Here is a 15145-nt window from a genome sequence, read left to right on the forward strand (position 1 = left end):
TATCAGGTTAATAATCCTGTTCAAACACAGCATACACAGAGACAGAGAATGCAATATTTTAGTGTGCCCCAAGTCCCAGTGATGCAGGTTCCACAAGCCACAGAGCCATAACAGAATGCAAATGCTTCCAGATCTAACTTAAATCAGGTCTCCAATGCGAATAATAACTTTTTTGAGCAACAGGGTATGTCTCAACAGTACCCTATGATACAAGCAGACAAAGATTACAGTTCAGATATGTCACAATAATGGGGCCTGAGGGAGGAGGATGATTGTGTTCTTGGCGCAACCTTAGAGGTAGATCAGAGTGGTCCATTTGTGGATGGTGAGGAGAATGGCGTATCATTTCTGATTGATACTGGTGCTACCCACTCTACAGTTAGAACAGCAGAGGTTCCCAACCTACCCCTCTTGGGAAAAAGAATCCCAGTTGTAGGTGCTAGCAAACAATAATTGACTAGCCCCATTACTGATGGTGTACCTGTTAAAATAGGGTCATTTCAGGAGAATCATCAATTTGTGGGGTGTGATTAAAGTTCTGTAAAGCTTGGACGCGATCTTTTGTGGAAGCCTAATTGTTCCATTTATTGTACCCAAAAAGGCTTTGGGTTCCAAACTAATGATGAAGACATTGCCTTTAAACATGTAAATCAGAATTCAGGTGTCAGACTGTACCTCATGCTCACAAGTAATGATTTGCCCCCAGAGCTGAGAGACACAGTGCTTCCTGAAATCTGGGACTTTTCAGAGAAGGACATCAGTCTTATTAAAGGTGTTTAACCTGTCCGCATAACGGTGAGACGCACTGCTGAATATTCAAGAGTCCTGCAATATAATTTGCCTAATGACTATTGCTAACATTACTCCTGTGATTGACTCAATGATTCAAAAAACAAGGCATGCTAATAGCGGTAACTCAAAAAAAAAAAAAAAAAAAAAAAAGAGGTGAAAGAGTCCATGTAACTCATCCATCATGGGCTTGCAGAAATCCAATGGCAAGTATGGCATAGTGCAGGACCTAAGAAAGATCAAAGTCATTGTATTCCCTTATTGTCCTGTGGTATTGAAACCAGCTGTGATTTTATTTCAAATTCCACATAAGGCAGCCTGGTTCACTATCACAGACTTTTGCAAAGCATTCTTCTCCATATTGTTGCATGAGGACAGTCAGTTCCTCTTTGCATTTCAGTTCAGTAGTCATATTATGGCATGGTGCAGAGTCCCACAAGGGTACACAGAGTCCATCCATTTTCAATCAGATTCTTAAAAAGAATTTGTATTCCCTGGTAATGTCCTATCACTCAGTTTTGGTCCAATATATTGATGACTTGCTGGGTGGCATCAAATACACTGGAAGCCTGACACAAGATAGGACTGCCCTGTTGAACCACTTAGCTGAGAATAGACAAAGTATCCCTGACCAAGAGAAGCTATGTACCTCAGACATCACATTGTGGAAGGCGCCACAAGCGAGAATCTCAGTGATTGTGCAAATTAATCTGCAAACACTCAGAAAAAAGTCAGGATGTTTTTAGGAATGGTGGGCTACTGTTGACAGGGCTTCCTAACTTTCCCTAGTGACCAAGCCTTTACAAAGGCTGACGCACAAGGATGTGAGAGATCCGGTACCACGGGGTGACACTAGCATGCATACCTTCTCAGAGCTGGAAGGAAATCTCTTGTGCCCAAACACTGTAAACGCCTGGTTATAACAAATACTTCACTTTGTTTTGCAGTGAGAGGGAGGGCTGGGCTCTCTCAGATGCACCTAAATGCTCACAGACTTATTGCTTATTTTTCAGCTACTCTTGACCCAGTAGCTGCTGCATTGCTTGGCTGTCTCAGAGCCATCTCTGCAACAGGTGCCAGCCTTAAACAGTGTGAAAGCATTGTTATGGGTCATCCTTTGAAAGATTTTGTCCCCCACTCTGTGGAAATATTGTTGACCCTCACCAGAACTCAACATCTCACCAACAGGTGTTTGACTAAATATGAACAGGTCATACTTGCTGCTAGCAATATCACTCTTAAAAGATGTACTATTCCAAATCCTGCTAACTTGTTGCCCATTCCTGGAAATTATGCTTATTGAGCGTGAAGATGAGCATGACTGTTACGATGTTAATGAACTGTACACCAAGCCAAGGTCTGACATACAAGATGTGCCACTCACTACCTGAATCAGATTATGTAATGTTTGTTGATGGCTCGTGTTTCCAAGACCATGAGGGAAGCCTAAAAGCAGCATATATGCAGTCTGTACTGTCTCTGGTTTGGTTGAAGCCGCCTGGCTTCATGGAGTGTTTTCTGCACAAGTGGCTGAATTGATTGCTCACAATAGAGCATGCTGTATTTTAGACCAGCTGAACGTGACCATTTTCACTGACAGTATGGCTTTGGTGTCTTCCACAACTTCAGATAGCTATGGTCACAATGGGGATTTATGACGTCTCCAGGGTCCCAAATAAGGAATGGAGAAAAAGTGCATAATTTGTTGAAGGCATTACAGCTCCCTGCTCAGATCGTAGTTGTGAAATGCTCAGCACACTGCCAAGGGGATGATTATGTAACTGTAGGAAATAGGTATGCCGATGAAGTCGCCAGATATTGTGCCTTAAAAGCTTGTACTTTTAACGGTTAATATCAAAACGAGGGAACAAATTAAACTAATTACAACCTTTTGCTAACCACAGCAGATACCTGGGAGGAAGTTAAGAGACTACTGGAGGAAGTGTCGGAATCAGAGAAGCAAGTCTGGGTTACAGCAGGCTGTGTTCAAAGAGATGAGGATGACATTTGGGGTTTTGGAGATGGAAGACCTGTGTTGCCAGACCGTCTGTTACTCCCAATGGCGAGACATTATCATGGACCTACTCATGTAGGGAAGGATGCCATAGTGCATCTGTTTCAGCAGACATTGTTAAATCCTAGGTTCAGACTGATGGCTGAAGCACTGTGTCACAGATGCAAATGTGTTGTGTGTCAGCAGATGAATGTAGGCAAGAGAACTGCAGTAACATTGAATCACATAAGGAGATCAGGAGGTCCCTTCAACAGGATTTACTTGGACTTCATTGAGATGCCTGTGTGTAATGGGCTGAGATATGACCTAGTGTTGTGTGCATTTTCTCACGTTGGGTGGAAACCTCCTGGATTAGGAGAAATTATAGACCTGTGTTGCCAGACCGTCTGTTACTCCCAATGGCAAGACATTATCATGGACCTACTCATGTAGGGAAGGATGCCATAGTGCATCTGTTTCAGCAGACATTGTTAAATCCTAGTTTCAGACTGACGGCTGAAGCACTGTGTCACAGATGCAGATGTGTTGTGTGTCAGCAGATGAATGTAGGCAACAGAACTACAGTAACATTGAATCACATAAGGAGATCAGGAGGTCCCTTCAACAGGATGCACTTGGACTTCATCAAGATGCCTGTGTGTAATGGGCTGAGATATGTCCTAGTGTTGTGTGCATTTTCTCACGTTGGGTGGAAGGCTCCTGATTAGGAGAAATTATAGTCTCACAGTACCTAATTGCTGAGAGAGATCATACCCAGATTCAGGTTCCCGACTTCTCTGGAATCAGACCGAGGGACCCACTTTAACAATGATGTCCTGCGATTGTGTGCAGCATTGCAAGTGGAGCAGGGGCTACATTGCAGTAATCGACCTGAGGCTTCAGGTATTTTGGAGCAAGTCAATGGAACACTGAAATCCAGACAGGCTAAAGTGTGTGGTTCCACTTCATTAAAATGGTGTGATGAGCTGCCACTTGAGTTGGTGAGTCTTCACAGTACTCCAGATAGGAGGACAGGACTGTCTCCCCATGAGATAATCAGAGAAATGAGAATGCCAGCTTCGCCTTTAAATGTGCTTGTAAACATTACATGGTTCTCAATTACTGTAAAGGACTGTTTGATGTGGTGCATTCTGTGTCTCATCCGGTTGGAGAGGCTACAGCTCTGCCTCAACAGGAGCAGTGCCATTATCTTGACCGGCAACTGGGTTATGATGAAGACTTATATGCGCAAAACATGCTTGGTACCTTGGTGGAGAGATTTCTACCAGGTCATCCTGTTGACTTCCACAGCTGTTTAGTGCGGAAGTCTCCCCAGCTGGGTGCATGCCGCACATACTCGTAGAATCCCATGTCCACTTGATGATGTAATAGCACATCTCCCTGAAGTGCTTTTGGTTACAGTGAGACAAAGGGAGCAGGTTAGCCACACTGTTGGGGATCAGCAAGAGTCTGGGGCAGCACAATTTTTGCCCCGGTGGGGTCTGACTAAGTCAGCGGTTGAAGTTGGAGCAAGAGGGTCTCATCCTGAAGTACTGACAACAACAAACTCAGATCTTGGCAAAGGGCCTAGTGCCACAGTAAAGCAATTAGTGCCTGGAGACCACTGGCCAAGAATACACTGGCCAAAATGAGAGTATCACACACTATTCCAGAAGACATGGAGAAATGTGGCGTGAGTGGCAGTGATGATGACGGGCTTCTAGTACGGAGATCAAAGAGAGCAAGAGTACCTTATCGAAGGCACTCCTCACTTGACTTGCTGCCAATGACTGGGAGAGAGAATTTGGGACATTTTGTTATATCATTACAAATCCAACTGGGCCTACTTGAACTGAACTTTTTGGATTTATATTGCCACTAAACAGACTGTTAGACGCTTTATCTTGGGTGTGATTATGAGTGAATTTGAACTGTGAATTTATTAGAGACATTTAAATAGCCTCTGTAGGGAAGAAAGAAGAGTACCCAGGTCTGAGTCTGCAGAGACAGCGTAGGGTTGTCATTTACAAAAACATGGAGTGGGGTTAAGGAAGACTCACAAAGACCTTGTGAATAACAATTTCATTGCATAGACATTTTTTTGCCACCCTTGTACAAGTAAGAATCATTTGCTGCATTTCACCAAATGGTTTGAGTTCAGAAAAGCCATGGAGCCTAGTAGTAATAGTGGTACATATAGATACATATTTGTAGGAGTGTTAGTTGTAGTAACTGTCGTATTAATACATTTACTTGTAGGGTTGAGCTTACCCACACACTCTAGTAAAGAGGAAAAGAGCAGACTAGAACTTGCAGATAGACAGAGCAGATATGACATGAAGCATCTGGAGGAGTCCAGACAAGCATTTCTGAATAAGCCTATGAGGTTTTGACTGGTCCATCTGATAGATATTTATCTTGATGGGATGGCTTGATTTGTCAGCAGAGGGAGGATTGGAGCAGCCAATCTCCAATTTTGGCTCCACCCTTACACGTCATAAATATGCAGCATATATGTGTACTTAGCATTATAAATTTTGTGTGTTCTAACTTTATTAATGTAGAGTGATGCACTTGAACCCATTACTGAAGTGCAATCACTGTAGAACTAGAAATTCATATATTCTGAGTGCTGTAACCTCACTAATAGAAATATGGTTTTGAGGAGTGGATAAGATCATTCTTATTCTATTGAAATGTATTCAGAAACAAAAAGGATTTATGTAAATGTGCATACTAATGTTTTTACATTTGAATATTATAGTGTAGTTCTTATAGTGTAGTTCTCAGTATGCAATTATATACATGTATTCAGGGTTCTATTGCATTTATATAAAACTGCAGAATGAATTTCATTTGGGTATATATACTAAATATTTTACTTATTTGGAGTTATATGTACACAGATAACATGTATTAAATGTGCACCATTGAATTACACATTTAAATTTGACATGACTAGGCCTGTATTTCTTTCAGCATGAAATATTGTTTTCGATTTCTGCCTGTGTCTTTTCTTTGCAGCTGTATTCACAGGCATTGTTAGCTAGAGTCAAGATATCACACTGACAGTCCTCTTTCAGTATGTATTGAGGAGTTGCAGGTACCCAAAGTTGACATCGTTCTCAGGACTGGTCTGGGAGAATCTGCAAATGTTACAGCATACAACATGAGGATGTAGAGGGCAAAGGAACCCATGATGGCATGAATGAGGGCTGGTATTTAGAAGACGTGGGATATCAACTAATGTTCTCGCAGGTTGAAATGAGCCACTAATCCTTAAGACTTGGAGAGGTGCAGACCTCTATGTTTTTCCCAGTGTCATTTTTATTTTTCCTTTGCAGAGTGTGGCTTAGGCTAACTCTTATCTCTTTTAGAAGACTTGATCGGGCTTCTGAATGCAGACAACCTTCTGTACATGCATGTGCATATATATATATATTTGTTTCCCTTTTTTAAGCGTTTCTCAAACTTTTGGGGATTTTTCTTTATTACCCTTGATGGATTTAGATTCTATATTAAATGACTTTAGACATTACTCATGTTTAGGAAAGAATATCGAAAACTGTTTTCTGAGAACCAGATTTTATTTCTAATTTTCTGTATTGCTGTAACTGAACTTTTGGTTCACGTTATGCTGTTCCGCCTAAATGTCGAAAAATAAAAGATTCATCAGGTAAACGATTGGAGGAGGATAGCCTAGCGCTGCATCACTGTCCGAAGCAAACCAGCAGGCATGGTCCAAGCAAATCCTATCCACTTAGCTGTGTCTGCACTTCCTTTGAATTTGGTCGTATACGCCAGCTCTAGTGCAAACATTTTTAAAGCCCCAGAGAAAGTGACTATTGCTATCAGGGTGCTCTTTCTCCCTATCTGACAGCTTACATGGGGTTTGTGCAGGCTGGGGACGTCATGATGAGACAATGGTCCCATGTACCGCTACATGCCCTTGCCAATGTAAGCCTCATGACGTGACACTTTATGTGGCATTGTAATCTGTGTCTGTTTAGTGGCTTTGGGTGATCATGCATGGATACTGTGAATGGAATTGCTAGAATTAATGTCTGCTGTCCAGTGCAGGCATTTGTCCCAGTCTTCACCACGGACATTATTTAGGGGGTCGCAGTTGAGACCCTTGGCTTGCCCCTTAGACCCCTTGCTTCAGAGATGGCAAAATCAGGGCCAGAAACACAGAGGCAGCTGGTGCTTTTGGACATCCCATGGAGCTATAACTTTCCCTCTTTTTTTTTTTTTAAAAATTTTTTATAACCCTAATATTAAATGCTACATTATTAACTATAAGTGTAATAAAGAATGGAGTACAATTAGCTGGAATATGACCGTCCCTGGAAGCTGAGGTAAGCAAAAAATACTTTTAAATGTATGATGTGTGCGTGCTTGAGGGTGTGTGAGTGAAAGTAAAGGTCAAATGGCGTGTGATTTCACTTCCGCTACCCCAGGCATTTTGGTGAATTGACGTTCATAGTTTTCACTACTATTCCTAATGAAGCAGAAAGCATGCCCGCCCCGCTGATATGGATTAGGTGGGCAGTTTGCGCCTCGCCTGACTACAAATGTATTGGAGAATCCCTCGCAGCGAAGAGCACGTGCTCTAGGTGTTGGGCACCCATCAGATATAGCTTAAATGTGCTTTGTATGTCAGAGTCCCACGAATGCAAACTTAAAAAAAAAAAAAGGAAAATAGTTAAAACGTTAAGACATTCTCATCTTCCTAACCTAAATTTAAAAAAAACAAGCATTTACAATGCAACGGGTCTCGCGTTTGCTCATCTTAGAGCTGATCGCGTTGTAAACTCCTAACCCGACTTTTCACCTATCGGGCAAAAGTGCATTTGTGTACACAACCCGAAAAATTGAAATTAACTATGTAAAGCGCTCGACTTCTGCCAAGCGAGATCGCGCTCGTAAATTAGAGAAAAAGAAGTCCACGAGCCCGATGGAAAACAGCGAGCCTCGCACGTTTTCTGTACTTGGTTGCTGCGCTCGAGGAGGACTAGCCACCGGAAAAGGCATGACGTATGCTTGCCTTCGACTAATGAAAGCAAGCAGATATTATTAGGCAAGCCCACGAACCAATAAAAAACACTGACGTGAAGTTGACAGGGCTCCGAGCCCTTTTCTGAATACAAAAGCATCTCCCTGCGATACGGATGCGCGAGCGCATGCAACACAGGCTCGACCCTAAAAAGGTCACCGACAATGGACAAAAAGAGAGGAGTCAAGCGTGCGGGCTCCTTACCTGAGTTTCCAGTGTCTGGATCTTCTCCTGTAAGAGATCAATGGTCTCATCTTGTTTTTGTAGCTCGTTATTTAAGTCTTCAATCTGTGGACAAAACATATTAAGCCAAAGGGTTTTATTTAGCAGTTTTCTTTTTTTTTTTTTTTTTTTTTTTTAAACAACATCAACCTAGCCTTATCTACCTAGTAGTAGATTGTTCCACAGCAGAACCAGACTACGTTACACTATTTTAATTATTTTAGGCACAGTTAGAATCTTTTTTCATAATCACAAGATTCTAAGCCGTTCGAGCTAGGTTACTTTTGCTATTGCTGAAAAGAAAACAAAATCTAAACTATTCACATGTGAGAATGCTGCCACCCTGTGGACACTACTGAAAACTTCGTCGAAATTAAATGCTATTAGTCAGTAATTACTTTATTCGGCATACAGATAGCCGTAGAAGATACATAAAATGACAAACAGTTAAAGAAGATCAATACAAACAGCATACCCAAATACATAAAGAAATCCAGTAACCTGGTAACGGCAACCCCCATTCTAAAAACCACACCGGCCAAAAAAAATCAGGAAATAAGACAGGCAGCCAAGTGAGTCTTTGATAGGCTACTATGTCCCCTAAACCTCCATCACTCTCCTTGATCTCACATCTGCCTTCAAGAAAGCGCAAACCCGTTGAAACACTTCGTCAGTATTTATAAGAAGGTAGAACAATGCATCCCTACACTTCCTGAAACCCAAGTATTAACATTCTTTTTTTTTGTGTTGTACCTTTTTTTTTTTATTGTTTTCACAGCTTTAAACAGGTAAACAAAAGAAAAATACAGAGCTTAGCCCTTCAAGGCTTACGTGACACATACAGTCTGTGATCCATCATATACACACGTGAAATTAAGAAACATTTTAAACCAGTATTTATGTTCGTGGTGTATAACTATTATCACCAGCATATTGTTATCATAGGAAAATAGTTAAGAGTACAAGGAGGTTCTCAAACCTTATCTTATTATTATAATATAACCATGAGTGTAGGATATACCCGCCCTGGGATATAGGTATATTATAGCATTGTTATACTAGCGGTAGAGTTCAATAGTAGTCTAATAATCCCTCATTGTCCTGTCCCAGGTCTCCAAGAGGGGGCCAGATTGTTTTTTTTTTTTCCCGGGAATAATCCTTCCTTAAATAAGCCAGATAAGCGGGGTGGGGTAGGTGCAAAAAGAATGTTATAGGGGAACGGTGGGTAACGGTGAGGAGAGAGTAATTACGAATGACCTTCGTTTAGGGAATAAAAGCAGAGGATTAGGGAGGTTGTTCCATCATAATGTGGAAGAGGTTAGTATCCTGCTCTTCATATGGGGAGGGTAGGTCTGAGTGGGAACCTTAATATAGAGATCTAGGGGTATGAGGTGCAGAAGTGTAAGAACTCCTTAGTAATAGTAGTATAGATAATGATAACGGGTAATTCGTGGCACTATGTAGAACAGAGATGGAATAATCAGGGACGAGGGGCGGAAATTATCCGATGAAGGAGGCGTTTTCAGATCAGACTAGTAGGAGGAGAGGGGTAAGGCTATAAGTATGCCGAGGAGGAAGAGGTAAGGGAGAAGAGGAAGGGAAGGGAAATTGGAATAAAAAAGAAAGGAGGAAAGGGGAGGAGGAGTCTAGATAAAGGTTGGGATGTAAATAAAGAAGAAGTTAATGTTGATAGGGGTGATGATAGTAATAGCCTTAAGGATAATAATAGTGACCGAGGGAGGGAAGTAAAAATCATATATAGAGGAATAAGAGGTGGTAGAGCTGGGGTCATAGGGCAGGCGGGGCTGTGATAATACGTACAAGGGGAAGGGGGGAGGTAGTGGGTTAATGAAGGTGTGAATGAAGAGGAAAGGGATACAGATAATGATGGAGGTGGGGAGATGATATATCCATGATAAATTGGAAGTGAGTATTCAATAGGATGTCAGTATTGGATCGGATCAAGGGGGATATAATTAAGCAGGGAGTGACATTGAGTGAGTTAGTGGGGTGGAGGTGAGGTTTCGCCTGTGTAGATTAGTTGTGGGCTCTCGCGGGGGGGAGCTTAATTCATTGATCAGGAGAGGAAGGGCGACCAGGTTTGTAAGAACACATCTGTTTTATCCTGTAGGTCATATATAAGTCGTTCATGGGAGGCCGCCTGATACATTGCAGCAATCCATTCCTCGTGAGAAGGGATGGCCGTTGCACACCAGTGTCTGAGGATACATAATTTTGCTGTGGCCAAAGCGGTGTGCAGTAGTCGGCCTTGAGGTTGGGAGAAATTATATAACTCCCTAGTATCATGCAATAGTAGAAGGGATGGGGTGAGGAGTAGTGGCAGGCCTACCTTGACGACATTGCTGTTTTCAGCTCCAGCTGGAAGGATCACTAGCCCAACCTTTGGGAAGTTTTGGGAAGTGTTCATGGCGCTGCATGCTGTAGGCCTCACTATCAAGACCAGTAAGTGCCAGATAGGACAACCCAAGTTTGATGCCACTTGGGCTTGGGCACCCCCCCAAAACCCAGACAGAGGTGAGAGCCTTCTCAGGCCTCACCGGATACTACAGGTGATTTGGCAAGGGAAATGGCACCATTGTTGCTCCCCTGACACAGCTGACTTCCAGGAAGCAGCCTAGACAGGTGATCTGGACTGAGGCGTGCCTAACTGCCTTTGACACCCTGAAGGAGACCATGTGTTCAGCACTCGTGCTGCTGGCCCCCGACTTCTCCAAATAATTTGTGGTGCAGACAGATGCTTCAGAGCATGGTGTGGGAGCGGTACTCTCAAACCTGAATGAAGAGGGCATAGATCAACCTGTAGTCTTCCTTAGCAGGAGGCTACTCCCCGGGAAACAGAAGTGAAGTGCAATTGAAAGGGAAACTTTTGCTGTGGGCTAGGCACTACTTGTTGGGGTCTCACTTCTGGGTTGAGACTTACCACAGGCCACTCAGATGGTTAATGCAGATGATGGGGTGAGAACCCAAAACTGCGGAGGTGGTCCATTTCCCTACCAGGGATGGACTTTACGGTGGAACACCGCCCTGGCACAGAACACACCAATGCTGATGGGTCTGTCCAGGTTCTTCTGCCTTAGTGAGGTTAACTCCCAAGGGGGTTAGGTAGTTCTCCCTACTCAGCTGGAGGGGACAAGTGTTAGACCTGACATCTTTTGGTGTGTTCCCCTGTCTTTTTGCCTTCTGACCTCCTGTTTTTATGATATGCTGGACTTGATTCTTGCTGGTTTATTGTCTCTGCCCACGTTATCACTGCAGAGCAGTGCTAAAGTACAAGTGCTCCCAGTGTAAATTGCATTGGTGATTTGTTTGTCCATGATTGCCATGTTTGATTTATTAGTAAGTCCCTAGTAAAGTGCACTATGTGTGCCCAGGGCCTGTAAATCAAATGCTACTAGTAGGTCTGCAGCACTGATTGTACCACCCACATGAGTAGCCTGTAAACATGTTCCAGACCTGCCCTGCAGTGTCTGTGTGTGCAGTTTTAAACTGCCAATTCGACCTGGCAAGGGTACTCACTTGCCAGGCCTAAACCTTCCCTTTTACTACATGTAGGTCGGCCCTAGAGAGCCTTATGGGCAGGTTGTAGTACATCTACAAGGCAGGGCATGTGCTGGTGTGTTTTACATGTCCTGATAGTGAAGTACTGCCATATTCGTTTTTCACTATTGCAAGGCCTATCTCTCTCATAGGGTAACATGGGGACTTGCTTTACATATCTTTTAAGTGCAGTGTCTCCAGTGTCATCAACAAATGCCCTTGTCTGCACCGTGACCCGGGGGCACCACACGGAGCCCACCCCATGTCGTACCGCCACCTTAGGCCTACCGACAAAAGCGCTTCAACAACGACAATGCCACTGCCTGCACCGCGACCTGGAGACACTGCACGTCGCACTGCCCAGTTTCACACTGCAACCCTGGTCTCACTGAAGCTGCAGGACGCTGTCACCAAGCTGCTGCCTGCACCATGACCTGTGGGCACCACACATCACATCGTCCCGCTTTGCACCGTCGCCCCAGCACCATCAATGCCATCGCTCCTGACTTCGTCATCAGCACAGAGTTCGATCACCAACGCGTGTGGCTTCAAGGCCCGACGACCCGGGCACCGACACCTGCCAAGGCCAGCGGCGCCGCACTCCAGATATCATCATCAGGATCACAATGCCATACCTTTCCATGGTACTGTTTGTGGGTCTTCCCGACACCGTAGCTGGCCCACAATGCTGCGGTCAGCCTGAACTGTTGGATTTGTTGTTCACGATGCAGTAATACCCCCAGATGGAGCTATCGACTTCAAGGAACTGTACTTTTAAGTAATTCGTGCAAAATTCATATCTTTATTACTGTATGTTAGATTTTTCTCATTTTGTTCTTCTTTTACACAGCTAAATATTGACTATTTGTCTAAAATTGGTGTGGTATCCATTTGCAGTGTTTCACTATATTACTGTGTGTTATGTGGAAATGCTTTACACATTGCTTCGGAAATAGGCCTGACTGCTTGTGCAAAGCTACCTAGGGGGTGAGCAGGGGTTATTTTAGCTGTGTAACTCCCTTACCCTAACTAGAGTGAGGGTCCCTACTTGGACAGGGTGCAAACTGACTGCCCACTAGAGACCCCATTTCTAACATATATTTTTTCAGTGCAGTTTCCTATTGGGAACAGACAGAGATTTGGAGTATGGGGTCTCAGAACTCACAATTTAAGAATACATATTTTGGTAAAGTTGTTTTTTAGATTGTAGGTTTGAAAATGCCACTTGTAGAAAGTTGGCATTTCCTTGCTCTTCTATTTTGTGCCTCTGTCTGGCTGCTGAATACACATCTAGGTCAGACTGACAGTTGGGCTGTTTGTGACTTCACTCTAGACAGTCATACAAGGGGAGCGGAGATGTGTCCTGCATATCATGATAGGTCTTCCTGGGCTAGAGTGAGGGGAGGAGTTGAAACCTGCACTTAAATAGTGCTGGCCCTGTCCTCACACAATAGTCTCCAACCCCCTAGTATGTGTCTGGAGACAGGACAGGGAGAGGCGGGCCTTGTGCACTACAAAGACTTTTTTTTTTAAGTTTGCCTACTTCAAAGGCAGAAATGAGTATAAGTATTGGACTGCAGACCGCACAGTTTCAGAACACTTCTGAACTGAGTACATTCTGCCAGGGAAAAAAGCTGGATGCTTGAGGAGGACCTACCACTCTACCTGTTGCTTTGGTGTGCTGGCCTGCTGCTGCTACTTCTGCCCTAGGAGTGCAAAGACTGGACTTTGCTTTCTACATCCTGTTATGCAAGGTTCTCCAAGGGCTGGAATTGAGCTTGCCTCCTGTTGTGAAGCCCCAGGGACATCAAAGACTTCATATGTCAGTCCCTGGGCTCTTCTGCAGAGTCCTGACTTGGTAAGTGGTGCCACATAAAGTCCCTGGGTCCTTAGAAGTGGAAGCTGATAACTTGCGGGGGAAAATCCATGCACCACTTCGTGCACATCAGGAAAATCGATGCAGCGGCTGTCCCGTGACTGGAAATTCAATGCAGCGCCTGCCACGTATCGACCCAGGGTGTCAAATCTTCAACATCGCAGCAAGGACCTAAGGGAGCGTGTTTGGGACTCAACGCATTGTTCTCCTGCGGGGGAAAGAATCAACGCATCACCTACCAGTGGGGAAGGAATCGACATCCGGCATCACTTAGTGGGGAAGGAATCGACATCCGGCATCACTTAGGAATCAACGCCTTGCTTGCTTTTCTGACGCATCACCTCTCTTGCGGCTCTATTTTTGACGCATACCAGTTACTTTGTGCTAAAACAACACATCTATTGATTCCTATGGATTAAGACTCTTTTACCTTTAAAAATTCACATTTTGTTGTGTATGTTGGATTTTTGACATTTTGGTATTTTTTTTTATTTAGATAAGTATTGGCTATTTTTCTAAACTGGTGTGAAGTACTTTTGTGGTGTTTTCACTGTGCTACTGTGTGTGTGTAGAAATACTTTACACATTGCCTCTGGGATAAGCCTGACTGCTTGTGCCAAGCTACCAAGGGGGTTAAGCAAGGTTTATCTTTGGTGTGTGACTCACTTACCCTTAATAGAGTGAGGGTCCCTACTTGCACCGGGTATAAACCACTGCCAACTACAGACCCCATTTTTAACAAACACCAATTTATAAATATAGGTTGTGTTATTTATCTTCAAATAAACACCTCAATGACAAATACCCAGCAGAAGGTTTTGGATATATACATTTTTAAAGGAACAATATATCACTTAATAATCATTGTAATAAATATCAAACTTTGGAAATGTTTTATACATTTGTAAACTACTACTCTGCCTTTCTTTGGGTGACCAACTTTGACAGAGAGCAAGTCACAGGAGCCAAAAGGGCTGGGTGAGACAGTAACTTCACAGTCAAAGCTGTCTCCATTCCAGTTGCAGGCTCTATGGGTGAACCATCATAGATGAAATGGAGTGGGCACGATTCAAGGGATACAGGATGCGGAAGATGGCGAAGTATGCTGAGGATGCTGCTCCTGTGACAGGGTGGGGGATATCCTTGGGATACTCATCAGTCTACATTCACTGTGAGGCAACCTTTGCTGCAGGGGCCAATGTTCCTCAAAGTCTACCCAAAAAACAGTTTCCACTAGTAGACTGGTCTCTGGTTGCAGCCAAACGAGAGGTTCCCTTTAACTGGTGATAACTTCCGTCTTGAGAAACCAAACTGCACTCTGATGACTCTCCCAGGTCCAGTAAACTTGGGTGTGACTTTTGAGGGTACCGATCCCAGGCTGCACTTTGGTGGTCAGGGGCAGTTAGGCATCTGGCCTACCAAGTCACTAAGGCAGGCTTCTTTAGGCTTTGTGGCCTTGTAGCTGTAATAGGAATCCAGCCAACTGGCTTTTACAGTTACTCCTGTCTGAGGCTCGGGTGGGTTTTCCTCAAGCAGGGCACTGCATGCACCATTATCTCGTTGCTAGCTCAGGGAGCAGCAAGTGTAATTCAGACTTGGTGTAACCTCTCTTTGCTGTGTCCAATGAAGAGCAGGGCTGCCCTCCTTCAGC

At 43.8% G+C, this 15145-nt stretch overlaps 1 protein-coding gene across 1 annotated transcript in view; it reads right to left on the reverse strand.

The window, feature by feature from the left end:
- CCDC68 (coiled-coil domain containing 68) overlaps positions 1-15145 on the reverse strand; it is a 161891-nt gene that overhangs the window by 72664 nt on the left and 74082 nt on the right. The window contains exon 9 of the mRNA XM_069219631.1: positions 8043-8126. Within this exon, the coding sequence (XP_069075732.1) occupies positions 8043-8126 (84 nt within the window). The remainder of the gene's footprint in view (positions 1-8042; positions 8127-15145) is intronic.

Source organism: Pleurodeles waltl, chromosome 1_1 (assembly GCF_031143425.1).
Source record: "Pleurodeles waltl isolate 20211129_DDA chromosome 1_1, aPleWal1.hap1.20221129, whole genome shotgun sequence".
NCBI lineage: Eukaryota > Metazoa > Chordata > Amphibia > Caudata > Salamandridae > Pleurodeles > Pleurodeles waltl.